We start from the raw sequence: 27402 nt of genomic DNA on the forward strand, positions 1-27402 counted from the left end.
AGGACCGCTTTCTCATGCTCCTCCGCTGCCTTCACTTTGCAAACAACACAACAGAAATTTTAAATGACCCTCTGAAAAAAATCTGAAAAGTATTCAGTACTCCCAACTCCTCCTTCCGTCGCATCTTTGTGCCATACAGAGATCTCTGCGTGGATGAGTCCCTGATGAAGTGGAAAGGCAGGCTGGCATTTCGTCAGTTCATTCCATCTAAAAGACACACCGATTTGGGGTTAAATTTTTTGTTTTGTGTGATGTGCTCACTGGCTACGTGCAGGACATGATCGTCTACTCCGGATCTACCAGTGACATCCAAGACTACCAAGGGCTTGGAATTTCTGAATCTGTTGTAATGACACTGCTAGAACCTTACCTCAGAAAGGGTCATGTCCTTTATGTGGACAACTGGACAAGTGGTACCACAGGCACTGGAGCCTGTGGGACTGTGCATGCAAACAGGAAAGCGATACCAAAGTTCACCTGTAAAATGACAAAGGGAGAAGTAGAATTCAGAGAAAATTGATCACAGTTGGCAGTCAAATGGCATGACAAGAGGGATGTTCATGTCCTTACCACAGTCCACCCAACTGGAATGGCAGCCACAAGGAAGCTCGATCACATCACTGGGCATCCAAAGATTGACAAAGCTGACATGATGACTGGTTTTCTTGAGTGCGCCAGAAAGTCCACCAAGTGGTACAAGAAGGTTTTCTTTCACCTCCTTGATACGGTTGTACTCAAAAGCCAAATAGTGTACTGCCAACTTACTGGTGAGAAATTTACACAAATCATCAAAGAATAACTACAAACAAGATAAACCTGATTAAACTGTCAATTAATGTAAACTAAACTGTAATTAACAAATCCACAACAATAACCTGAATATATTGTCACATAGCCTACTATTACATCCTCCTTCTCCTCACACCCCATTGATGTGCTCAACTATCAATAGGGAAGGAAACCACCTCCATGCAATTCAGGATGAACCTACTGAGAGGGCTGCTGGAGGAATACAGCACATCCCGATGTCCATCCAAAGGGGGCCGTCCTGTTTTGGACACTCCTCTGCGCCTTACAGCCAGGCATTTTCCATCTGAGGTACCTCAGACCACTTCCCAGGGCAGCCGGACCAGGCGACACTGCAAGGTCTGCCTCTCCAGTACACGCAAGAGCAAGCAGAGGCACCTCACCAAATACAGTGTGTGTGCAGTGCAACACTCCTTTGTGTGCTGCCCCATGTTTTGAGGAGTACCACGCACTGAAGCATTATTAAGCCTGTAAAAAGAAAATAAGAAAAGAAAAGTTTGTGAAGAGTTTTTAAATTTTTTTTATCTTTGTATTTATGTACATATTTACATTATTCATAGTAATTAACTTTGTACATTTTTGTAAATTTTGTAAATGTTAAACAAAATACATTGACTATACTTTACAAACAACAAGAATTCTAGATTGAAAGAAATGTAATAAAACATCTATAAAATGTGTATATTTTGTGAATAAACTACAGGAATTCTAGACTTAAAGAAATGTAATTAAATATCTATGAAACGTGTACATTTTGATTTATAAACTATAGGAAATCTAGATTGAAAGAAATGTAATAAAAGATCTGATTTCTTTTTAACAATGTCATAGGCCTATGTTCAATGGCATGAATAATGCTAAACTTATACTACACATACTTATACTACACTTTCTTAGTAACAAAGCAGAGAACAGCTACATTTACATTTACATTTCCCTAAATATCAACAACATTTGAGCAAGCTAATGGTAAGTGAAGTAGGCTATGTAATGCAGAATGAGAGAGCAATATAATTTGCAATGTGCTGAACAGCGTTGACAACAGAACAGCAGATACGTGAACATCCTATTGCGCATATTCATTGCATGCTTGTAAATAATTAGGTGCTTCAAAATCAAGAAAAAAAAATTCACCAATTGTAAGGCGGCTGTTGTGCAAGGTCTGCAAAGTGGCACGTGCGAGAAAATTCAAAGCCGTGGGAAAAAATAACTAAATAAACAACAGTTTATTATAAACAACAGTGAAAATGCTAACAAGTAATTTGAGAGAATTTTAACTCAAAATCAAGCAAAACGTGTCCTTGACTACTAACCTGCATGCGATCATCCATCCATCAATGAAAAATGGCGGCACTAGAAACCTAAAGAAACCTAATACTGCTCTAGAAAAGGGGAAAATAGATGCATATGTAGGTACTATAATGTACTATAATATTATAACATTATGTAAGTGTTCATACTGTTATTTTGTTGCTTGTTTAGGTTAGCAATAATTATCGCCGCTTTGTAAACTCGCCCCAGTGCAGGCTCGGCAGAAGTGCAAATTGAGGGTGCATAGCGGCCACTCGCAAGCACCCTTTTGAACGTTAAAACGGCAAATGGGACACCCTACGGTCTTGTGGACTTAACGGACACACGGCCGCCATTTTAAGCCCATAAGAGCACATGCAGTGTTCCATTTGGGACAGGGACAATCTGCATACACGTCGTACCCAAGTTTATTGGAGCCATGTCGCACAGTGTGATTTGCAACAATTTTCCAGGCCTGATAAAAATCGTACAGTGTGGAGAAGGCTTAAGGGGGTAAAGTTAAGACACCAGGAAGCAACAAGACGGAAAAAAAAAACATTATGAAAACATACAAGAATAGTGCACAAGCACATGACTTAAGACCAGTGTTGGGGGTAACGCATTACAAGTAACGCGAGTTACATAAAATTACTTTTTTCAAGTAATTAGTAATGTAACGCATTACTTTTTAATTTTACAAGAAAATATCTGAGTTACTTTTTTCCCATTTATTGACTGACAGTGTGCTGTGTGAACATGTTACTGTAGCTCTAGACTAAATGTGATTGTGCATTAATTCATCCCACTCGCAAAAAACAAATCAAAATGAATTAAAACAGTGAAATGCAAACTCAGAATATGACAAACCTGCAATAATTAAATGTTAAACAAATGTATCTAATCCCATTTTATTAACCAATGCCTTTGCTGCTGACCTTTGATGATCCAGTTCAACCAAACTAGTAAACAAAAATGACTTTAGATAAACTAACAATTGTGCTTCATTGTTTTTTTTTTTATTGCTGAAGAGTGTTGAACCTTCTGCTGTACAGACGTGAATTTACTTTTCCTTCAGCCTGAGGTTCATTCATTACACTTTTTTGTGAGAAAGGGCTTTTGCCTTTGCTATAAATAGAACTTGTATTAAAAACAATTAAGCCCTGCTCATTTAAAAGTAACATAATTAGTTACTTTTAGGTAGTAACACAATATTGTAATGCATTACTTTTAAAAGTAACTTTCCCCAACACTGCTTAAGACACACCTACTCTGATCCATTAAAGGAATAAAACACTGTTCATTGCTCAGGGGCACAACAGTTATTTTCCAGCTTTGTTTGGGACTAAATTCACTGGCAAAATGACCCCTTTTTCAGATGTCCAGGTTTCTCAGCAGCAGAACTTATTGAAGTGGAGTAAACTTCCATAGCAGTGAACGGGAGGTTGCAATTTCTTTTTTTTAAAAAAAAAGCATTCGTTAAAATGGCAAAAGAAAGACTCATTAACAAAAACAATTTCATGAAGGCAAACAGCTTTATTAGGCTTACACCCAAAAATTGATTGAATTCATGGTCAAAGGCAGTGCCACTTTAGACTGCACTTATCTGTTTAAGCAGTTATGCATGATACATAGATTGAGAATGACGCTGCAGGAGAAGATTAAGGGCTGCGGGGACCAAAGATTGGATCCTTAGGATACTGGGGCATGAAAGGGTATTGCACAACAGGAGGCACAAAAGACTTGATGGGTTGATAACCATAGAATGGGGAGTACACTGGATAACCTTGATACTGCGGCTGGTATGGGGCAGGTGCAGTTGTGGTCGTTGCAGGAGTGGTCACTTCAACTGGGATTTGGAAGCCATACATGGGAGGAAACTTTGGGTACCAGGGATATTGAGGTTGTTGTGCTGGGGTAGGAGCTGGGCCACCTTTAGGGTAAAAGTATGGATCAAATATTGGCCTGGGATTCATGTGAGGGAACAGGTGTTGCTGGATAGGATATTGAAAAGGAGTAGTTGTAGTCGGCACAGTGGGAGGCAGGGTAGCACCTGGTACACCAGGATAATATGGAGGATACCACCAAGGTCTTCCAAAAGGGAAAGGTGCAAACATCTGTTGCATGTCTGGGTCACGGACTGCAGGCGTGGCTGGGGCTATCGTTGGCTGTGTCAGAGGACAGGAAAGGGTCATCTCTCGGTCACCGTACATCAAAGGGAGTTGCCATTCAGTGTCCTGAGGAAGACATGAACCTCAATTAGTGTAAATATGGTATAATTAGACATGCTATGAATGACAATCCTGTCAAATGCATTATTTTTACCGTCACTTCCCAACAGCTTCCTGTGAACGGTGCAGTGACAACCATCGAACCAGCAGTAGCCTCCAATGTGAATGAGCATTGAGTGAATGTTAGAAGCAAAGGCTGCCATGATCCATCCACTAAAACCAGAAAACAAGGGAGTACAGCTTAAGGTCCTTTCAACTTTTAGATTGAATACAGAATTAGGGTACTTGCCTTTAACTTTAACATCATCTGCTCTGGCCCCAAGTGTGACAATCATGCCAGAGGAGAAGCAGGACACGGCAGGGAGGCGAGGACTCACGGGACAAGACATTTGCACTGGTTCTCCCATTATAATGAGTGGCAGAATATAACTTCTATCCTGTTAGGAGATGGGAAAGTAGTAATAGGTTTCAAACAAATTCATATCACGTGGTTGAAACATTACAGTGCACTTGTCACTGTAATCATCACTAACCTGTTGTCTGACATGACAACCACGGTATGGAGCAACAAGAGAGACATCCCTGCGTACTCGCTTCAGTGAGAAACCACAGCTGGCTGGCAGCTCCGACAAAGGCACTGGTGACTCCTCTCCTGATGGTCAAGAAATTAGGTCTATAAAAGGAGGAAAAAGCCAACAGACACAAAAAAACACCACAAAAAACAAACCCTCACCTCGGTCAACCAGAAAGGGTGGCATTCTCGGTCCTGGAATGCGCAAGACCATTGAATCATTTCTACACTGCACAGAAGAACCCAGACGTTGCAGCTTAGCTTTAGCAGGGAGAAGCCGCACTTAAAAGAAACAGATCAAGTTAATCACCATTATTCTTATGAAAAAGACAAAAAAAGGCTAATTTTAAGTTTGGGATCTCAGATTACCTTCCTCATTTGACTGGCTCCCATCAGACTTTGCTGAACTCAGTGCAGATGTTTTCACATTATTAGATACTGCACTAGGACCACTAATTAAAAGTCTGCCAAAACGGACTGTGTTTTCAGAGACTGCTCCATAAGCAGCACCTGCTTCAGAAAATGCATCGGGATCAGCCCTTAAAGAAGAGCCCAGTGTCATCACAGCCATTGTGAAAAGTAAGATGCCAATTGCCCAAGGCATGGTGAGTTGTCAAGCAAGCACCAAGAAAATCACAGTTGTTGGGAAAACTTTAAATCCACAGTTTGAGGAGTTTATTGAGACACACTACTATTTGTACTCACTTTTGAATTACTCAGTGATATTGGACAACCAATCAAATCTGTTCATCAGTCAGCTTGTTGTTTTCACCTGTGTCTCATTATGTTGAGAGTTAAGACAGGGGCTGAATTTGAAATAGCACACTAGCAAATGACTCCAGAGCAGTATGTTTGTGTTGTATTTGAATTTCAGCCAAAATACAGAACATTTATGGTGTCTTCATTGATAAGACTCATTAAGTTAGAGTAATCAGTCACTATATTATTTTGCAGTTTGTAAAGACAGGATTCAGAGACATAATACTTAAACAGATTGAAGTTGTATGTCTGGGATACAATTACCAGATAGAGCTTTAAAAATGATTGATTACTGATTTCATGTATTTTATCCACTAAATGTCAGTCAATAAGAATATAAGAATCAATTTATATAAATATTGTGTCCATTGTCTATTTTAAAGTATTTAAATCTGCTATTCTGTAGGTGGACAGTGCTAAACTTCTTTTAGGACTTTCAGGATGGCCATATTTCTATACATTACTTTCTGGAGTTAAGGAAGCCGGGGGTTCAAGTAAGGTGACCATACGTGCCATTTTTCCTGGACGTGTCCTGGCCAGGATTTCTATATTGCCTAAAATATTTAGGGTTTGGCTTTGTTTGCGTGTGCAGACGGATCAGTGTATGACATCAAAGTACCATACAGATGGTTCCTTATGCTTTCAAAATGCTCTCGAGGTACTTTGATGTCAAACACTGATCGGTCTGAGCCGCACCTAATATGTACGCACATTTGAATTGCTTTGACCGTAGATCCCACCTTCTCACACACCATGATTGGTTCATTATCTACAATGCCTGCATGTTATTGGTCAAACTCCTTTTGGATCATTACCTTCAGCAAGTATGAAAACAGGAAAACAAAGCCAAAACATATCCTGGCAAGGACGTGTCTGGGAAAAATAGCGCGTATGGTCACCCTAGTTCAAGACACTCTGTTGTAGTTTAATCAAAAGATGCTGAGAGGAGTTAGGACTCAAGCCATTATATAAAGCCCACCTATAGTCTTTGTTAGTTGGGGAGGGTCAGGTGAACGACTCTGCATTTTGGGTCCAGGAGAGTGCTGAAGGGGTGAAAAAAATTAATCTACACCAAGCAACCATTAATGCTATGATAGAGGTTGAAGGTAAAACTTAAGTGAAAGAAAGCAATTGTGTTCTCATTGGTCCACAGAGGAGAGGCATGGTGGTCATAACAGCTGCTGCAGGACACCGCCGCCAGTAAGTCCAGCATTGTCATTCACAGTCATGATTGAGTTTGTTGGAATTGCTTGGTTTCGGATCACTGACTGGCTGATGTTTGCAAGGGACTGCTTGTGCACTGTAAAAAAAAGTCCGTAAAAATACAGTACAATATACCGTGATAATTTGAAGGAATTTTCCGTAGGCTATTTTTTAATTACGCTTTGCATTGTGGGAACAAGAAGCTCAGTCGATTTTCGGCGTGAAAACAGTGCTTGAGCAGACGCCATTATTCACGGAGATAGTCTCTGTAAAAAATTAATTTTAAAGTCGGATTTTGGGTTTGAGGAACCTTTCTTACACTTTCGTGGTAAATTATATTTTGTTAAATGTAACAAACTGTAACATTAACCTAGTTGCTGTCTGCCTTGTTTGGCAAATGAATGTCTCAGCCCTCATATTCAACATTTTCAGCTCACCATCACATCTTACTCGACGTGGAGATAAGTTATGTGTTACAGTGTGCTCTTTCAGTTTTATTAATAAAAGTTTATTAACTTTTAATTGTTGTTGATGCGACATGTCGTAAAGCATCCGGTATGTTACTGAGGTGATGTTAAGCAGCTGTGATGACGTTAAATCTGAAGTGTTGTACAACTGTGTTTAGAGCACCGTGTGCCTCCAAAAGAAGCTGACAGAGGAATTGCCAAGAAAAGAAGATACCATTACGACTTTTTAAAAGAGATTATAGGACTAGATCTGACATCGCGGAATTCAAGGGTAACTACCTTTTCTGCCAAACGAGGTAACGTTAGGTTTAGACATGTTATTGTCTTGTTTATGTTAAACACACACACACACATATGAAAAGTTAATTCGGTAACGTTACTGGTACGCTGTCTGTGAACGCACACACATGTCGTGATGCACGCGCAGAGAATGCCACTTCAGACAGCGCGTTAGTAACGCACCGAGTTCTCTCTCGCACTTTATGTCGAAATGACCATTTTTGGCTAGTGACAGTCTTAAAAAAGTTAAAATGTCTTGACTGATGTAAAGAGTTGGGATGTGTCAGATGTGTGTCGATGTGAGTCATGTTTTAAAGGAGTTCATGAAAACAGTACATTCATGGTGTTTCTTTTGCCTACAAGGTACCATGATCGAATTAGTAAAAGAGTACAAATATCTTGGCATTGTTGTTGACGATGTCCTATCGTTTAGCTCTCACATTACTCAACTGAAGAAAAAATTGAAAATTAAGCTCGGTTTTATTTTAGGAACAAGTTTTGTTTTTCATTTAATGTAAGAAAGAAATTAGTTACTGCTACTTTTTTACCCATGCTTGACTATGGTGACGTAGTGTATCAGTTCGCACCATCATATCTTCTTTCTTCTTTAGATGCCGTTTATCATGGTGCTCTAAGATTTATATCAGATTGTAAACCCTCAACTCATCACTGTATATTGTATAACAGAGTAGGTTGGTCTTCTTTGTCTATTAGAAGGAAAATGCACTGGTATTTAATTATTTATAAAACCATCTTGGGGATGTTGCCCTCATATCTCTGCGGTCTTATAAAACAGAAAATTGTTGAGAAATACTTCCTTCACTCACAAATTTGTATACTCTCTCTGTTCCTTTTGTTCGATCTTGAATTAGGTAAGAAGGCTTTTATGTACGCAGCTCCGACTGACTGGAATCTTCTTCAATGAAAACTTTGGATCATTTTAAAACAGTTATTCAGCAAATGGAAGATGACCCCAAGGATATGTAACTGTTTTAAGTGTTTTTAGTCTGTTTGTGTTGTAATATTTGTGATGAAACTGACTGTATTGCTGCCCATTTTGGCCAGGACACTCCTGCGAAAGAGATTTTTAATCTCAGAGAGTCTCTTCTGGTTAAATAAATAAAAATAAAAGTGGTGTTTCGAGCGCTTTGAATTTTGCAAAGCAATTGGTTCATTGATTCGATGCTTCGAAAAGGTTAATTTCTCCCATCACTAATGTGGGCTATGTGTAAAGTATGATGTTCTCGCTCAGGTTCATGTAACATGCACTTCAAGAAATCTGTTAAATGTTGTTGGAACTTTAATCAGAAAATTCCTAATAAATATTACTAAAACAAGATGCATGCAGTTTTGAAGAATTTAGTAAAATGGATTGTTTATTCAAACACTTTAATAACTTTTTAAATGATTGTATCTTATTAGATTCAGTAACAATAAATCAAATGCAAATAACAAACAAGTAAAACAAAGGAACAGAGAAATATTTAGATGCACCATTGTTTGAAACCCGGAGTCATGCATGTCAGTTGGTTCAACAAACAAGACTTCTGTATAGGATGTACCTGTGTTTTCTTTCTAATAAGGAAGCATCAATCAGACTACTGAGAAGTGCACATGCAGAACCAAAATGGGCGTTTACCAATAAGTGCACATTTTCAAACTCCAACTGGGGTGTATTCCAGAAAGCACGGTTTACTTACCGTCAGATAAACCCTGAACTTTCGGTTGATTAACCCCAAACCTTGCTTACTCGAGGTATGTGATTCCAAAAACGCGTCTGGGAGTAAATTCATTCAACTCAGAGTATGTTCCTGATTAAGACTGAAGACATTCTCAACAGAGTGACTAATCGACGAGTCACTGTGGAAACGGACGCTAAGAATAAGCACGCCATACTGCTTCTTTCTTCTTTTTCTGTTCAAAGGTCATGTAGGCCTCATGCTTAGCGCATATCGCCACCTAATTGATGGTTTTGAAGTCATATCAGATATGTATTTTTATTAAAGAAATACATGATAGAAAATGCGATCCATGTGTGAGATGATAATATAAAATGTAATAAATATATATATATATATATATATAGTAGGCTATATACATAACTGTATTGTAATAATATATAATATCGTGCGCTATCTATCATGCCCACTGAAGGCTCGTCAGTAGATCACACATGCTCTGATAGCGCTGAAGTGAACTAACCCTGGAACATAACCTGCTCCGGACGGAGCAGGTTATCTTCAGAGAGAAAGTTGCTATGGTTACTTACATACCCTGAAAGTAACCTCCGATTTTGGAACCGAAAGCTGAGGTTATCCGCTCGTTTATCCTCAAACATACCCGGGTATGTCACATAACCTGCTTTCTGGAATACACCCCTGGTGTTTTTCAACCTTTTTTAAATAGACTTACTAAAATCATGAAGGCCCAGCCTGAAACCAAGCCCCCAGTGGATTAGAGCAAATCGTCTAAGCCAAGGCAATAGAAAAAGCCCATCATAGTTAGCCGCACCCCACTGATTGAGACACACCCACTAGTGTTCTGCAGAGATCCATGCCTGCATGATCTTGTGCTCATCAACTACAAATCACTGTTAGTTCAATGTCACTGTCTTTACCCATGTGTGCTGTTAACTTCATCAAAATTTCAATGTTGATCCAACATACATTAAACATTGAAATGTCGATCTCAACCAAGATGATGGTTTGGATCAAAACTCGACATTGTATCAATGTCTCCATGCTATCTGGGAAGACAACAGGAAGCAGCAAGGGAAAAACAAAAAAAATAGGGGTAATAAATAAGCGTATAGCAATAGGCGCATTCGACTTGAAGCAGCGCTGCGCAGAATGGTCAGTGTATGACATCAAAGTACCGCGAGAGCGATTCGAAAGCATAAGGATCCATCTGCTCTCTTATCGCTCTCGCGGTACTATGATGTCACACAGTGATCATTCTGCACAGCGCTGCTTCAAGTCGAACGCGCCTATTAGTTCTGGCAGGTCACGTGAGTCAAGCTTGCATCAGCTGACTCTCAGCTGATCACATCTACCTATAGCAGGGGTGCTCAATCCTGCTCCAGGCGATCGACTGTCCTGCAAAGTTCAGCTCCAACTCTAATCAAACACACCTGAAGCAACTAATTAAGGTCTTCAGGATCGCTTGAAAATTAAAGGCAGGTGTGTTTGATTAGAACTGAACTTTGCAGGACAGTTGATCGCCAGGAGCAGGATTGGGAACCCCTGACCTAGGAATACGACACCTGTCACAGCATTCCTATATAAGCTCTATTCAGTATTATTCAGCAGCTTTTTGCTTGCGCAGGAGCAGATTACCCTCCTCCATCCCCAACTCCTCCTTTCACCAAAGTCAGGACTTGGCTTTCTGATATTCCTTTTTGAATCAGACTCCTTTATCTTGAGTAAGGTGTTACACTTAAATATCATTACATTAATGATATCTGCTTTGTTCTGTTAACCCTAAAGGGGGTTATTATTGCTGCTCTCCCTGCTCATTCATGACAGGCTGCGTAGATGGGCAGGGAGAACAGAACCATACCACCAAACCAAACTGTATGCTAAATGTCTATCATTTAGACGATAATGGTCCTGACAGAATTATGAAAATATACTAGAATAGTGAACAAGCACATGAATTAGGACACACCTACTCTGATTCACTGAGGAATGAGACAGTTCATTGCTCAAAAGCACACAACTGTTCTTTTCCAGTTTTGTTTGTAACTACAGTCACTGGCAAAATAACCCTTTTTCAAATTTCCAGATTTGTCAGCAGCAGAACTTACTGAAGTTGAATAAACTTCCATAGCAGTGAATGAGATATTGCAATTAATTTTTTAATTTTTTTCCCCCCCAGTCACTCAAACAGCAAAAGAAAGAGTCGTTAACAATGTTTTCATGAAGTCACACAGCTTTATTAGGCTTATACACAAAAACCGTGATTGAATTCATTGTCAAAAGCAACGCCACTTCAGAGTGCACTTATCGGTTTAAGCAGTTGTGTACGAGATACGTAGCTTGAGAATGACGCTGCAGGAGAAGATTAAGGGCTGCGGTGACCAAAGATTGGATCCTTAGGATACTGGGGCATGAAAGGGTATTGCACTACAGGAGGCACAAAAGTCTTGATGGGTTGATAACCATATAATGGGGAGTACACTGGATAACCTTGATACTGCTGCTGTGGCTGGTATGGGGCAGGTGTAGTTGTGGTCGTTGCAGGAGTGGTCACTTCAACTGGGCTTTGGAAGCCATACATGGGAGGAAACTTTGGGTACCAGGGATATTGAGGTTGTTGTGCTGGGGTAGGAGCTGGGCCACCTTTAGGGTAAAAGTATGGATCAAATATTGGCCTGGGATTCATGTGAGGGAACAGGTGTTGCTGGATAGGATATTGAAAGGGAGTAGTTGTAGTCGGCACAGTGGGAGGCAGGGTAGCACCTGGTACACCAGGATAATATGGAGGATACCACCAAGGTCTTCCAAAAGGGAAAGGTGCAAACATCTGTTGCATGTCTGGGTCACGGACTGCAGGCGTGGCTGGGGCTATCGTTGGCTGTGTCAGAGGACAGGAAAGGGTCACCTCTCGGTCACCGTACATCAAAGGGAGTTGCCATTCAGTGTCCTGAGGAAAACATGAACCTCAATTAGTGTAAACATAGTACAATTAGATATGCTAGGAATGACAATCCTGTCAAATGCACTATTTTTACCGTCAATTCCCAACAGTTTCCTGTGAACGGTGCAGTGACAACCGTCGAACCAGCAGTAGCCTCCAATGTGAATGAGCATCGAGTGCATGTTAGAAGCAAAGGCTGCCATGATCCATCCACTAAAACCAGAAAACAAGGGAGTACAGCTTAAGGTCCTTTCAACTTTTAGATTGAATACAAAGAATTAGGGGACTTGCCTTTAACTTTAACATCATCTGCTCTGATCCCAAGTGTGATCATCATCCCAGAGGAGAAGCAGGACACGGCAGGGAGGCGAGGACTCACAGGACAAGACATTTGCACTGGTTCTCCCATTATAATGAGTGGCAGAATATAACTAAAATCCTGTTAGGAGATGGGAAAGTAGTGATATGCTTCAAACTAATTCATGCAAGGTGTCACGTGGTTGAAACATTACAGTGCACTGGTCACTGTTATCATCACTAACCTGTTGTCTGACATGACAACCACGGTATGGAGCAACAAGAGAGACATCCCTGCGTACTCGCTTCAGTGAGAAACCACAGCTGGCTGGCAGCTCCGACAAAGGCACTGGTGACTCCTCTCCTGATGGTCAAGAAATTAGGTCTATAAAAGGAGGAAAAAGCCAACAGACACAAAAAAAAAAACCCTCACCTCGGTCAACCAGAAAGGGTGGCATTCTCGGTCCTGGAATGCGCAAGACCATTGAATCATTTCTACACTGCACAGAAGAACCCAGACGTTGCAGCTTAGCTTTAGCAGGGAGAAGCCGCACTTAAAAGAAACAGATCAAGTTAGTCACCATTTAGATAAATAATAATAATAATAATAATAATAATAAATAATAATAAAGTCATTTTAAGTTTGGGATCACAGATTACCTTCCTCATTTGACTGGCTCCCATCAGATGTTTTCACATCATTATTAGATACTGCACTATGACCACCAATTAAAAGTTTGCCAAATCGGACTGTGTTTTCAGAGACTGCTCCATAAGCAGCACCTGCTTCAGAAAACACATCGGGATCAGCCCTTAAAGAAGAGCCCAGTGTCATCACAGCCATTGTGAAAAGTAAGATGCCAATTGCCCAAGGCATGGTGAGTTGTCAAGCAAGCACCAAGAAAATCAAGCGTTATTGGGAAAACTTCAAATCCACAGTTTGACAAGTTTACTGAGACACACTGTGCTATTTGTACTCACTTTTGAATTACTCAGTGATATTGGACAACCAATCAAATCTGTTCATCAGTCAGCTTGTTGTTTTCACCTGTGTCTCATTATGTTGAGAGTTAAGACAGGGGCTGAATTTGAAATAGCACACTAGCAAATGACTCCAGAGCAGTATGTTTGTGTTGTATTTGAATTTCAGCCAAGATACAGAACATTTATGGTGTCTTCATTGATAAGACTCATTAAGTTAGAGTAATCAGTCACTATATTATTTTGCAGTTTGTAAAGACAGGATTCAGAGACATAATACTTAAACAGATTGAAGTTGTATGTCTGGGATACAATTACCAGATAGAGCTTTAAAAATGACTGATTACTGATTTCATGTATTTTATCCATTAAATGTCAGTCAATAAGAATATAAGAATCAGTTTACATAAATATTGTGTCCATTGTCTATTTTAAAGTATTTAAATCTGCTATTCTGTAGGTGGACAGTGCTAAACTTCTTTTAGGACTTTCAGGATGGCCATATCTCTATACATTACTTTCTGGAGTTAAGGAAGCCGGGGGTTCAAGTAAGGTGACCATACGTGCCATTTTTCCTGGACGTGTCCTGGCCAGGATTTCTATATTGCCTAAAATATTTAGGGTTTGGCTTTGTTTGCGTGTGCAGACGGATCAGTGTATGACATCAAAGTACCATACAGACGGTTCCTTATGCTTTCAAAATGCTCTCGAGGTACTTTGATGTCAAACACTGATCGGTCTGAGCCGCACCTAATATGTACGCGCATTTGAATTGCTTTGACCGTAGATCCCACCTTCTCACACACCATGATTGGTTCATTATCTACAATGCCTGCATGTTATTGGTCAAACTACTTTTCGATCATTACCTTCAGCAAGTATGAAAACAGGAAAACAAAGCCAAAACAAATCCTGGCAAGGACGTGTCTGGGAAAAATAGCACGTATGGTCACCCTAGTTCAAGACACTCTGTTGTAGTGTAATCAAAAGATGCTGAGAGGAGTTAGGACTCAAGCCATTATTTAAAGCCCACCTATAGTCTTTGTTGGGAGGAGGGTGATACAACATTATTGAAGGTTCAGGTGAACCACTCTGCATTTTGGGTACAGGGTGAAAAGGGGTGAAAAAAATGAATCTACACCAAGCAACCATTAATGCTGTGATGGAGGTTGATGGGTGAAGGTCAAACTTATAAGTGAAAGAAAGCAATTGTGTTCTTACTGGTCCACAGAAGATTTTTGTTCTGTCGCTGTCATTCTGTTGCCCTGTGGAAGCTTCTGTCACGAAAACAAATTCCTCGTATGTGTAAACATACCTGGCAATAAAGCTCATTCTGATTCTGATAACAGCTGCTGCAGGACACCTCCACCAGTTACACTATAGGCTGTTACCAATCAAATAAAATGTAGTTTTGATGTATTTAGACTGCGATTACAATTGCAGAAATAGTGTTTCAAAAATATTGACTTTTCATTTACATTTTTTGAATATTGAAATATGATGTTTTTTAATGCAATTACTTTAAATTTGAAACAAACTCTCAATATGTGGTGGCAAGTCCCTGTCTTAATAGGTAAGTCATTGAGTGCTTATCTATGGTGACCGGGAGGGGATATGTTCTGTTCACTTAGTTTTGTCGTGGCCACGCGATGTGAAGTCATGGCTTCAAAATACGACATATTTTTCTCGTGGCCACAACATAATATCACATTCTTACAAGTTAATGTCACATTCCCAAGAGTTAATACGTCGTGGCCACGACAAAATTAAGTGAACAGAACATGTCCCCTCTTTATCAATACTCAAATTTTTGCTTTTACATTTGTTCGCTCCTTCATCCTCCAGCCCGTGACCCAGAAACTGAACTAAGCCATCTTGAAGGACTTTTTATTTATAGTTTCCAGAGGAGCTGTAAGTGAGGATACACGGGCATATCTTGTGGGGAAGTGTTTCTTTAAAAAAAAAAAAAAACTGACGCACGTTTAAATTCTCACATTGGCAATAATTTTAAATTTATGCTTAACCTATGCAATATAAATAAAACACCTCACGCATTACAATAAGACATCTTGCTTTATTAATAGTCTTTACAAATTTCTTAAATAACCAAACCTCAACGAAATAAGCACAGATGCTTTGAGCACAGCTGGGGCACGTTTCAATAAGGAAGTTCAATCAACTCTGAGTTGAAACTTGAACTCTTGTGTTGACTAACCCTGAAAGGGGAAACTGTTGAGTTTTTGGGTTCAGAACAGCTGAATTGTCTTTGTTCAATCCACTCTGAGTAGGCTGACTCTGAGTTTAGCGCGTGCACCACAACTATGAAAAGTCAATGGAGCTCCGAAACTCAATATGTAACTTAAATTCTTAATCACTGTTATAATATCAAAGGTGAAAACTGGCAGAACAGTAAGTTATTGAACTAATATTAATTATATTAAAGTATAAAAACAATTCAATCAGGTAAAGCTTTAAGCATAAAAGGTTCATGGATGTAGGCTACATGACTTTACAACCATTTGACATATTAAATAAATATCATTCAGAGTCTATTTCAATGTGCAGCAGCTTTTTCCTCATAGTCTAATGCTCTTTTCAATTAAATGTTCTCTAAACTAACATGTTACATTTCTTAATTAGAGTAATAAAATTAACATTTGACTTCAACTCAGCCAACAGCAAGAAGCTTCGCAAAATAATGAAGAACAAATGAAGAGGAGATAGCCACAATAATATTGGAAGAATATTAAAATCCAACAGGAAACAGAATAACTGTTGCTTTTGTATTTGCAATTAAATCTCGAGCCACCTTTCCAACTGGCATCCTTCCATTCCATACAGTAATCAGCTTCATTTTCAATGGGTTTGTGCTCAGGAACCTACACAAAAACAGGAGGGGTTGGGGTGGGTTCTAGATTTGCACAGTTGCTGTTTGTTTTACATTGCTGTTTCTATTCTGTAAGAAACAAAGAAAATTTCAATAAAGACTTGTTTACAAAAAAGGAAAAAAGGAAACTACACAAAAATTATCATAAAGAGCATGAGAGCACACTTTCCTTACCACTCTGTATACAGCGGCCTCACAAATCTGCTCTGCAGCCCTGATATTGTATAGATAACTACCATTTAAAAATAGTACCACTCAAATAATATGCATGTGGATATTTAAAAAAAAACAAAAACAAATCTAAATAATCCTCTCTAAATGTAAATGTAACTTCCTACGAATTAATACAGCCTCATCATCTACAGGATTCTGTATAAAAGGACATGCCATTTTTGCCACTTTCACAGATGAAAATCCATGTAAAGAATCAATGTACCTGCACTGTAAAAAAAAAAAAAAATGCTTTTCTTTGTATTTTTGTCTTTCCAGTCAAAATATGCAAAGATTCTTAAATAAAGATGCATTATCTACATAAGAAAAATGTCAAAGTATTCAGTCTTTTTTTCCTGGGGAATTTGTATATTTGTATTTTTCTTATTTTACAAATTGTCTGCCAATGGGGTAAGAAAAATAATCTTGTTTCCATTTGCATTATTTTTCTCTTATTTTGCAAATTATCTGCCAGTGGGATAAGAAAAATAATCTTGTTTCCATTTGCATTAATATTTTCTTGTTTTAAGTAAAATGTACTTTAAAAATACTCAAAAGCATTTTTGCAGCAAAAATGAACGAATGAGGCATTTAAATATTGCTTGCACTTTAAAAAGGGGGAAGAGACCAAAAGAAACTCTTGGTTTAAGAAAACCTGCTCCCTACCAGGGGTGAGTTTACCAAAACCAATGTTAGCTAACTAGGGTTAGTTCCACGGCAATGGCAGAACTTGTGACCAGTTACTTTTGGGAAATGCACCCCAGATGAGGTTCACAAAGTACAAGTTATTACTCATCAGATACAGTCTTGACTTAACCTGCTTTCTTGGGTTTGATGAACCTCCCATTCTGAAATGGAAATACCACAGTTTCCCCTCATTTCAGGGTTAACTTAGTGTTTTCACTTAACCTCATTTCTGAAGTGGGCCTCTGGTGATTTTAAGTGATTCCCAATTAAGCAAAAATATTCCAGCATACAAATAAGTTCTCATTTGATTCCCCATCCTCATTTTCTTTCATTGCATCCTTTCTTCATATCCTATGGGGTGGGGGGTGTAGAGCTATGACACCACAAGGACCAAGGAGAAAAAAAAAAAGCTCTAACACATCACTACAAAACCGTGTAAGAAGTGCACAAGTGCATGAATTGGGACACCTGCTGATTCATTCAGGAACACCACGGTTTTGTTACAGCATTGTTTGGAACAATATTGACTGGCAAAAATAAACCAAGTTTCTCAGCAGTAGAAAGTGGAATAAGCTACAGCGGTGAATGACAGGCTGAATATTTTTGCTTTCCCCATTTTCTCAAATAGCAAAAGAAACACCACAACATTTTCATGAAGTCACAGATTTATTAAGCTTATACCAGACAACTATTGATGTCATTGAATTCACTTTGGTGTCAATAAAAGCAATGCAACTTCAGAGTACACTCATCTGCTCAATTAAGTGTTTGTCTACGAGACCCGTAGACTGAGGACAACTGTGCAGAAGACACAGATTTAGGGCTGCGGGGAACAAAGATCGGATCCTTGGGATACAGGTACTTGAAAGGATATTGAGCTGGAGGCTCAAAAGACTTGATGGGTTGATAACCATAGAATGGGGAGTACATTGGATAACCTTGATACTGCTGCTGCGGCTGGTATGGGGCAGGTGTAGTTGCAGGAGTGGTCACTTCAACTGGGTTTTGGAAGCCATACATGGGAGGAAACTTTGGATACCAGGGATATTGAGGTTGTTGTGCTGGGGTAGGAGCTGGGCCACCTTTAGGGTAAAAGTATGGATCAAATATTGGCCTGGGATTCATGTGAGGGAACAGGTGTTGCTGGATAGGATATTGAAAAGGAGTAGTTGTAGTCAGCACAGTGGGAGGCAGGGTAGCAGGTACACCATGATATGGAGGATACCACCAGGGTTTTCCAAAAGGGAAAGGGTCAGACATCTGTTGCATGTCTGGGTCACGTGTCAGAGGACAGAAAAGAGTCACCTCTTGGTCACCATAAATTAAAGGGATTTGCCTTCCAGTGTCCTAAGGAAGATAAAAAAAACATTTAAAAAAAAAAATATAATTTTACACAATCAAGTAAGTGTTGTGATGTTTGAGATTAATATGGTAATATTTTCCTTGGATAAACTATACGTCAGCTAGTGAAATATCATGCCTTAAAGACTCTTCTTAAAACTAGACGAGAGACTTGCAGTGGTTTAAAGGACTGAAAAAAAAAAAAGAAAAAAAGTGAATAACTAAGGAATTTCGTACTTTAAAATCAAATTACGACTCACATATTATCTGAAGCTAAGGGAAATGGTAACAATATGGAAACATTAGTTTGATAAAACCAAGTAGTAAATCTCAGGATAAATAATTCTTAAAGTTGGAGACGAAGTTGTTCATGACTCAAAATAAACTGCAAATTTAATGAAAGCAATTTTTCTTCATTCAATCAGGAAGAGATCTTGCAGCCAATTTTTTTTTTTAAATGAAGTTGATGGGCAGTACGTAGACGTGGATGAAGATGCTAATCAAGTGGAAAATATAGAGGATGTTAAATAAAAGAGGATGGAGGAGCAGCAGCAGCACTTCAGTTAAGCCCCTTACTCATCTTAGTTTCTATCTGAACTGGGCAGTTCCCGATAGTTGGAAATAAGCATTGGTAAAGCCCATTTTCCAAATCTGGGAATTCAGAGAAATGATTAACTATAGATCAATTAGTCTTCCAGTTCCTTCTAAACTGGTGGAGAAGGTAGCATCAGAACAATTTTATCACTTAGAGAATAATAATTTTACACCCTTTACAATTTGGTTTTAGACAAACATTCTACAGAAACAGCTACTTGCTTACTATTAGAAAATATTAAGTGGTCACTTGATAAAAGGATTCAAAGTTGGACTATTGCTGGATCTGAAAGAGGAATGATACCGCAAGTCATTATATTAGTGTTAAAAAAACAACAGTATAACAGGTCAAAGTGATCTGTTATGGTTGGATTCATATTTTAAAAATCGTGAACAAAGTGTCGTCAATAAATAAGTCAAGTCAGTTCCTCATAATATTGATATAGGAATTCCTCGGGGAACGATTTTGGGTCTGATTCTTTTTTAGCATTTATATTACTCATCTTCCAGAAGTGTCCTGATGCAAGTCTTCAAATATATGCTGATGACAGTCACCTATATATCTGGTAGGAAGTGTGTAGAAATTGAAGAAAAGTTAAAGAAACTTAGTGTCAGCTTGGCTTGATGCCTTTTAAAACACTAAAGACAAAGTCCATATGCTTTCCGATAAGAAAGTTACCCGGCAACAGAATCATGAAGTATTAGAATAAAAGAGATTATAGAGAAAGTATCAAGAAAAATCTTGGTATGATTTTAGATGTTCAGTTAAATTTTAAGAGTCATTTTAAAGTTGCGTAAAACAATTAAGGCAAATCTTACCAGCTTCAGGACAATACGAAAAGCGTTGGTCATGCTTTTGTTTTTAAATTCTAATCACACATGGTATATGGATTAGTTATTTGGTCTCAGACAAAACAACCCATAATCAGGTTGAATGTCCATAGAGCCTTAAATTTTAGAAAGCAAATAAGATAATTATCAGATTCCAAGTAAATACAAGATTGAGCTTTGCTCACTTTGTGTTTTTTCATCATGTAAAGCTGGTTTAAATGTCTAAGTGGACTTGCCTCTATGCCCTCATGCAAGTTTGAGAGATTGCAGGGAAGCAGTAGCTCCACTAGAGCAGCTTCTAGTGGAAACTGTAGTTATACATGGTTTTAAAAAATAATTTGTTCAGACTGTTCTCTCAGTTTTGGAATTCATTGCCTGACTTAATCTATTGCAAATTAATAAATTTTAAAGAGCCACAAAATCTTGGTTGACACAGCAAACTTGTATTCATGTTTAGTGTAGATAAGTTTTTGTAACTAATTTATAAAAGCAGAGTGTTGCAAATTAGCTTTGGCTACAAGCACTATGGTCCATGCATGGGATGACTTCAGTGTCATCTAATGTTTATTGTAAGCAAGTAAAATTACACGCAAGAACGATTTAAAAACAATTACCGTCACTTCCCAACAGCTTCCGGTGAATGGTGCGGTGACAACCAGTGAACCAGCAGTAGCCTCCAATGTGAATGAGCATTGAGAGAGCATTGGGAGCAGAGGCTGCCACGATCCATCAACTAAAAACAGAAAGTGTCAAGCTCATGCTCCTTTCAACTTTTATATTAGATGTGAGGAATTAAGTGACTTGCCTTTAACTTTAATATCATCTGCTTGGACCCAAAGGGTGACAGTCATGCCAGAGGAGGAGCAGGACACGGCAGGGAGGCGAGGACTCACAGGACAAGACATTTGCACTGGATCTCCCATTATAATGAGTGTTAAGATATAACTGCCACCCTGTTAGGATATGGGGAAGATAAATTATATCCTTAAAACACATTGGAAGGCACCACAGTTGAAACACTACTTTGCACTCATCACCTTCATGCACACTAACCTGTTGTCTAACATGACAGCCCTTGTATGGAGCAACAAGAGAGACATCCCTGCGTACTCGCTTCAGTGAGAAACCACAGCTGGCTGGCATCTCAGACAAAGGGACTGGTAATGCCTCTCCTGAGGTCAAGAAATTAGGCATGTATAAAAAATAAAAAAAAAAAAACCCACACAAACCTACAAACAACTTACCTCGATCAACCAGAAAGTGTGGTGTTCTTGGTCCTGGAATGCGCAAAGTCATTGAATCATTGCTACACTGCACAGAAGGACTCAGGCGTTGCAGTTTAGCTTTAGCAAGGGGAAACCGCGCTTAAAAGAAAACAATTCAAGTCAAGTTAGTCCCCACTTAAAATAGGTCCCATTTTAATTTGGTATTTCAAATTACCTTCATTTGACGCCAGTGAAATCAGTCCAGATGTTTTCATGTCACTATCAGGTACTGTACCTTGACCAACAATTAAAAGTTTGCCAAAACGGACTGTATTTTCTGAGACTGCTCCATAAGAAGCACCAGTTTCAGAAGAGGCCTTAGAATCTGCCCTTAAAGAAGAGCTCAGTGTTGTCACAACCATTGTGAAAAGTAAGATGCCCTTTGCCCAAAGCATGATAAGCTGTCAAATGAGTGCCAAAAAACTCACAGTTATTGAAAGAACTTTAACTATAGATGTTGACAAATCAATTGGAATATACTCTGCTATTTGTAGTTGCTCAGTGATATTAGTTGACCTATCAAATCTGCCCATCAATCAACTTGTTTTCACCTGTGCCTCATTATGGTGAGAGTTAAGACAGGGGCTGTGTTCCAGTCCATTTTCTTGTGCCCTTCCCTCTGTCTCGTTTATTGGGATGTCATTGATTACGTTGCATGAGTGCCCACTACAGGCAGAACCCTTGGAATGTTCTAAGCCCTTGATCACTTACAATCGGCTATGGAGTTGGTTTATTGTTTACATTTTTCCCCTTATGAATTTGTTTGGTGCAGCATTCTATAGGTATGCTTGGGCTGTTATGTATGTTTTTAAAAAATCATTTATATATTATAGAGTTGTTTGGGGTGGGGATAAATTAAATGTGATCTGTGATGATGTCATAATTGTGTTGCATTGTCGTCTATGGAGCAGCCTGAAGTGTGCATATGAAGCAGACTCGCTCCGTTGGTCAAAATCGAGGGGTCGAGGGTCTGTCCATATATACTACCCTCGTCCACTTCATGAAGTGGAATGCACTTCAAAATGGCAGCAGGGATTCCCCCGAGGGGAAGTGTTTAGGGAAGTTCGCAAGTGCGTGTCTAAAAGTGGAGTGGAACGCAGCCAGGAGCTGAATTTAAAATAGCACACTAGTATATGTGCTATTTGAAATTCAGCCAATATATAGAACATTCAGAACAAGTACCTTGATTAATATGAGTCAGTAGGTTACAATAATTACTTTATTTATTTTTATGCAGTTTGTAAAAACAGGATTCAGAGATTTCATAGAACATGTATTAAACAGATTTATACATGAAGGGAGAACTTTTAAAAATGACTAATTACTCCTCTTTAATGTATTCCTTACACCAGTGGTTTTTGAACCTGTCCTGGAGGCACCCCTGCCCTGCACATTTTGCATGTCTCCCTCATCTAACACACCTGATTCAAATCATCAGCTCATTAGTAGAGACTGCAAGACCTGATTTGAGTGTCTAATAAGGGAGACATACAAAATGTGCAGGGCAGGGGTGCTTCCAGGACAGGTTTGAAAACCACTGCCTTACACTCAATAAGAATGTAAGAGTCAAATTACTTGCAAAGTAAGATTATCTATTTAAAAGCATTTAAATCTAAATCACTTAAATTTTGCAAGTGGAAAGTGCCAAAGTGCTAAACTTCTTAGTAGGTCAAAAACTTGTGACGTCATCTTCACTCGCTATGCTGGTGCGGTCATCATCCACAGTGACTCTTGGGATGGCCATATCTCTCTCCCACACTTTTCTAACAGTCTCTGGAGTTAAGGAATCCAGGGGCTCAATCACAGACACTTGAGTCTGCTGTACTGCATTGCCAAGATGCTGAGGGGAGTTAGGACTCAAGCCATTGTCCAAAGCCCACCTATAGGCTTTGTTAGTTGGGGAGGAGGGTGATACAACATTATCACAGAGCAGTCCACCTGATCCTTCATTTTGGGTCCAGGAGGGTGCTGAAGGGGTGAAAAGGGTACCAACACCAAGCATATGAGCATGATGGAGGGCCTTGTCAATGCTGTGATGGAGGTTGACAGGTGAAGGGGGGCAAAGGTCAAACTCAATAAGTGAGAGAAAGCACTCGTGTTCTTGCCATTCCACACCACTAGTCCACAGAGGAGAGGCGTAATGGTCATAACTGCTGCTGTATAGGACGCCTTCGCTAAGACCTCCAGCGTTGTCGTGCACAGTCATTATTGAGGTCGCTGGAGTTGCTTGGTTTCGGATGACCGAATGATTGACATTTGCATGAGACTGCTTGTGATCTTTCCAGTTATTCGGCAACAGTTCAGCCCAATTCCTATCTGGTCTCCTCCAAGGCCCTGTTGGTAACCTGTCCAACAGCCTGTTCCAGCGTGACACCGGTTTCCTCTTCCCTGCTCTCTTAGCTGTCTGCTTACTTCCTTGTGGTTTCCAGAACACCTGAGATCCCAGTAGTAAAAGAGAGAAACTCCAGGCCAGCTCAAGCAGTCGTGCAGAGAGCTGCCCGAGCCACCAGCCCCACCCAAATCTGCGCCAGTCACCAAGTAACCCATACAGCCAAAGAAAACTATAGATTTGCTGTGCACAAGAGAGCACCCCGAGGAGGGCACACAGCAACAGCACACGCCTAACACCGTTTTCTAAGCGCTTCGGGGCACTCCACCTTGGTAGTGGGGTCCTGTGGGAGACGTAGAGTTGCTTTAGAGACTGGAAAAAGATTCCTAAACAAAGCGGTAACCCCCAACAAATAGTAAGTGTCTGTAGCATTAATGGCAGTGCTGGCGATAAGGTTTTGGATAGCAGGTCAGCCAACATGAGGGAGGTACAGTGCAGTGCTGCTAGCCCCCCAGTCACCGAAAGCCGCTGAGGCGATGTTTCTTCTCTCAGAACAAGCAGTGCCAATGTGGCTTGGGCCCAGAGCAATAAGGGAACAGGTAAGTTATGCAAAGCTGTGAGGGCAGTGCGAGGCAGAATGTTTCTGGAACCATATGGGTCAATTATGAGCTGTACAAATCGAAGCAGACCTGCTAGCAGAAGTAGGATGTTAGCAAGGGTGAAGGCCTTGCAAAACGGATGGAGCCTATTAGCCCCACCGATCACTCCGAAAGTTGCAGCTACGACCACCAACAGAAACAATACAGCTGAGCCATACACATGGAGCTCCCAAGCAAAGGTTAGTGTCCGTTTTAAGTCCTCCCACTGTAGCCGGGTCACATTGCCACCAGTGGAGACCACACATGGGCCTAGTATGCATGTGCCTATGACATCAGACAGGTTGTGCTCATTTAATAGTCCAAATAAACTTCCAAACCATTTTGGCTTTTTGTCATCTATAATGGAAATGGAGAACATTTTAGTTAGTTGTTTTCTCTCTACTAACAGAGTGTAAAAGTTGTCTACATGTTTTTTTTAAATAAAATGTCAATATTCATGATTACCTTTGTTTTTTGAGTAATCTGTGGCTCTATTTGTTGTGGATGATGACCCCACGGGTAAATCAGATGTAGTCTCTTCACGTCCCTCCTTACCTGAAATTCATAAGAACAATCCATGATTTCCTGAGTTTCATGCTCTGTTTTTTTTTTCTTTCAGAACTGACATTGCAGTGGTTTTCAAAAAACATCACCACCATTTAACAGAATAAACCTTACCAGTCTGTAATCGAGGTGTGGCTGCAGGCGAATGGTTGGTGCCATAACGTTCCTCTCCAACTGTGAGATCAAGGAACCCTTGGATGGAGCCAGACTGTGTCACAAGGGTGCCATTGTTTCCCAACATTTCAGGCTTTGTGGTTGAGCTTAAACTCTGTGTGGATGCAACATACTCTGTATCTTGAGAAGCCTCCATGTCTTCTTTGTTGTTCACCTCTATATCTATACTAAATGTCACTAAATGCATATTGACTGGAGACTTTCCTGTACTGTTCGTCTCTGTAATTGGTTTGATGGTTGTCAACAAAGGTTGGTCTTTGTTCAATCTCTCATTGTTATTTGTGTGGATGTGTGTAGTCAACTGAACAGCCATTGTGGAAGTAGCTTGACCGGAGGCACTGTTATTATTTTCTAAAATTATATCTTGATCATCTTCATCAATATGCTGGGTTAGTTTAAGTGGAGTTGGAGGGGCAGGGTGAGCACCTAACTCTTGCATGTCAAAATCTTGTTTCTCTGCTCTGTCTGGAATTAACATGTCCATCTCCAGTAGACCAGTAGAGGGCAGCATAACCTCAAGGCTCTGCTGAATTCCACTTCCTTCCCCAGATCCCTCATTTATGCTCGAGTTAGGCAGAAGGGGTAAAAGCAAGTCTTTGGTAAATCTGTTGTCAACACTTTCCTCAATCCAGTTTGTGTTATGTGATGCGGGTAGATTTTTTGGAAAGTCACCAATTGCCTGGATGCTCAGGTTGTTGTGGCTTATGGGTTGTGTTGAGACAGGTTGCTGTAGAAGAGGCAGTCCTAATATTATAGTGAGGAGCCAAACCATTTTGTCCTGATAATTTCCAAAGGCTGTCAAGTAAAAACAGTGCCAGGAGCTAAATGGTGACAGAACAGGACATACATGGTTTATGAATATTTTTAATAGCTATATTTGAGACAGTAAATAACATTTCCCAAATCAAAACCTGGAAAAATGTACAGCATATTTATACAGAAAATGAAAATAGTGATAAGTATTTCAAAGATTAAAAAGTAAAAATATTAGCTCCCAAAGCAGGGACTAAACTAGTAACTATGATCTGCACTATCACTTTTTTCTTTTTGTTACATTTTCACCAGGTGCTTTTTACAGTTCTGTACTACATAGATTATAATCTGTCGGTTTACATACATTGTCCTGGTTGACAATGCATACAAATAAGTGGATTGTACAATAATTTTTGATTGGTTTGTACAACTTTACTAATGTAACAACTTTTTGCATTCTAGCATTTTTTAGTTAACAGCATGTAACTTGCTATACGAAGAGGTGATGAACCAGTAACTTAAATATTTGACATAGATTAAACAGGTTTCGGGTGTGAAGGCTGCTATCAGAATTATCTTATACCTATGAAATTTCTGCTAGCACAACCGTAGTACAATTGTATTAAAAATATAGTTCCAGCAAATGACATAAAATTAGTGTGCAGCAACATACAAAAATTATATATATATATGGTAACACTTTACAATAAGGTTCATTAGTTAACATTAGTTAACAACATTAGTAAACATGAACTAAGAATGAACAATACTTCTACAGCATTTATTAATCTTAGTTAATGTTAATTTCAGCATTTACTATTGCATTATTAAAACCACAAGTTGTGTTTGTTAACATTAGTTAATGCACTGTGAACGAACATGGATAAGCAATGAACAACTGTATTTTCATTAACTAAAACTAACAAAGATCAATAAATAGTGTAATAAATGCATTGTTCATTGTTTGTTCATGTTAGTTAATACATTAACTAATGTTAACAAATGACACCTTATTGTAAAGTGTTACCATATATATATATATATATATATATATATATATATACAGTATATATTTTATATATATAATTTTTAGTATGTGTTTGCATATAGCCTATAAAAAGAAAAAGTGACATTATCAACGATTGGACCATTCTAGGCACTTCACCCAGTCACATTTATTTATTACTACTGTTTTCATATTAAATGTATTTGTTTAAATGTCTGTGTAAATGTCTACTGCTCCAGCTTACTGTGGGTGAACTACCTTGTTGTCTATAGACCTAAGTGACTACAAAGATTTGTTAGATTTGAAACAGAAACCCAAATACTCCTCAGTCAATCCTTTGAACACTTACCTGAAGTTCCTGAGGTCAGTCATAAAATGAATATCACAGTTCCTTAGAGTATTTCTCAAATATAAATAATTTTTGGTTTACTGCTGGTGCAGTCTTCATTGAATGCTGTCTTCTTAAAACTGCTGTTTCTTTGTGGTGATGCTTAGAGTGCAGCCCACCTGACGTTTCACTGTAATCTTTCTGCCATCTGGCTGATGTCCTGCTGGATTTACATCTCCGAGCAGAGTTCTGATCCCCAATCCAAACAACAAAAG

At 39.2% G+C, this 27402-nt stretch overlaps 4 protein-coding genes and 1 long non-coding RNA gene across 6 annotated transcripts; 1 reads left to right on the plus strand and 4 right to left on the minus strand.

Annotated features, from left to right (window-relative positions):
• Positions 1 to 3634: 3634 nt before the first annotated feature.
• Positions 3635 to 5571, minus strand: LOC131549464 (uncharacterized). Its single transcript, XM_058791673.1, has 6 exons — positions 5266 to 5571; positions 5059 to 5178; positions 4859 to 4977; positions 4615 to 4762; positions 4420 to 4538; positions 3635 to 4331 (listed from the first exon to the last, which is right to left on the minus strand). The coding sequence occupies exons 1-6, from the start codon at positions 5498 to 5500 to the stop codon at positions 3756 to 3758; spliced, it is 1317 nt and encodes a 438-aa protein (XP_058647656.1). The 5' UTR covers positions 5501 to 5571; the 3' UTR covers positions 3635 to 3755.
• Positions 5572 to 6494: 923 nt separating this feature from the next.
• On the plus strand, positions 6495 to 9031 carry LOC131549652 (uncharacterized). 2 transcript variants are annotated; one of them, XR_009273457.1, is made up of 3 exons: positions 6495 to 6855; positions 7484 to 7596; positions 8477 to 9031. It is a non-coding gene; the product is annotated as an uncharacterized LOC131549652 (long non-coding RNA). The 2 variants fall into 2 exon arrangements; XR_009273456.1 differs by having other exon boundaries at positions 7484 to 7621; positions 8477 to 9026.
• Positions 9032 to 11522: 2491 nt separating this feature from the next.
• On the minus strand, positions 11523 to 13492 carry LOC131549471 (uncharacterized). Its single transcript, XM_058791684.1, has 6 exons — positions 13200 to 13492; positions 12973 to 13092; positions 12785 to 12903; positions 12534 to 12681; positions 12337 to 12455; positions 11523 to 12248 (listed from the first exon to the last, which is right to left on the minus strand). Exons 1-6 carry the CDS (start codon positions 13414 to 13416, stop codon positions 11667 to 11669), a joined length of 1305 nt encoding a protein of 434 aa, XP_058647667.1. The 5' UTR covers positions 13417 to 13492; the 3' UTR covers positions 11523 to 11666.
• Positions 13493 to 17950: 4458 nt separating this feature from the next.
• On the minus strand, positions 17951 to 21805 carry LOC131549468 (uncharacterized). The gene is made up of 6 exons (XM_058791681.1): positions 21511 to 21805; positions 21315 to 21434; positions 21124 to 21242; positions 20876 to 21023; positions 20685 to 20803; positions 17951 to 18651 (listed from the first exon to the last, which is right to left on the minus strand). The coding sequence occupies exons 1-6, from the start codon at positions 21728 to 21730 to the stop codon at positions 18061 to 18063; spliced, it is 1317 nt and encodes a 438-aa protein (XP_058647664.1). The 5' UTR covers positions 21731 to 21805; the 3' UTR covers positions 17951 to 18060.
• A 1199-nt stretch (positions 21806 to 23004) lies between these two features.
• On the minus strand, positions 23005 to 26209 carry LOC131549132 (uncharacterized). The gene is made up of 4 exons (XM_058790983.1): positions 24976 to 26209; positions 24768 to 24852; positions 24530 to 24659; positions 23005 to 23857 (listed from the first exon to the last, which is right to left on the minus strand). Exons 1-4 carry the CDS (start codon positions 25810 to 25812, stop codon positions 23005 to 23007), a joined length of 1905 nt encoding a protein of 634 aa, XP_058646966.1. The 5' UTR covers positions 25813 to 26209.
• Positions 26210 to 27402: the final 1193 nt, after the last annotated feature.

The sequence above is a fragment of the Onychostoma macrolepis genome, chromosome 11 (genome assembly GCF_012432095.1).
Source record: "Onychostoma macrolepis isolate SWU-2019 chromosome 11, ASM1243209v1, whole genome shotgun sequence".
In the NCBI taxonomy this organism is placed as follows: Eukaryota; Metazoa; Chordata; class Actinopteri; order Cypriniformes; family Cyprinidae; genus Onychostoma; species Onychostoma macrolepis.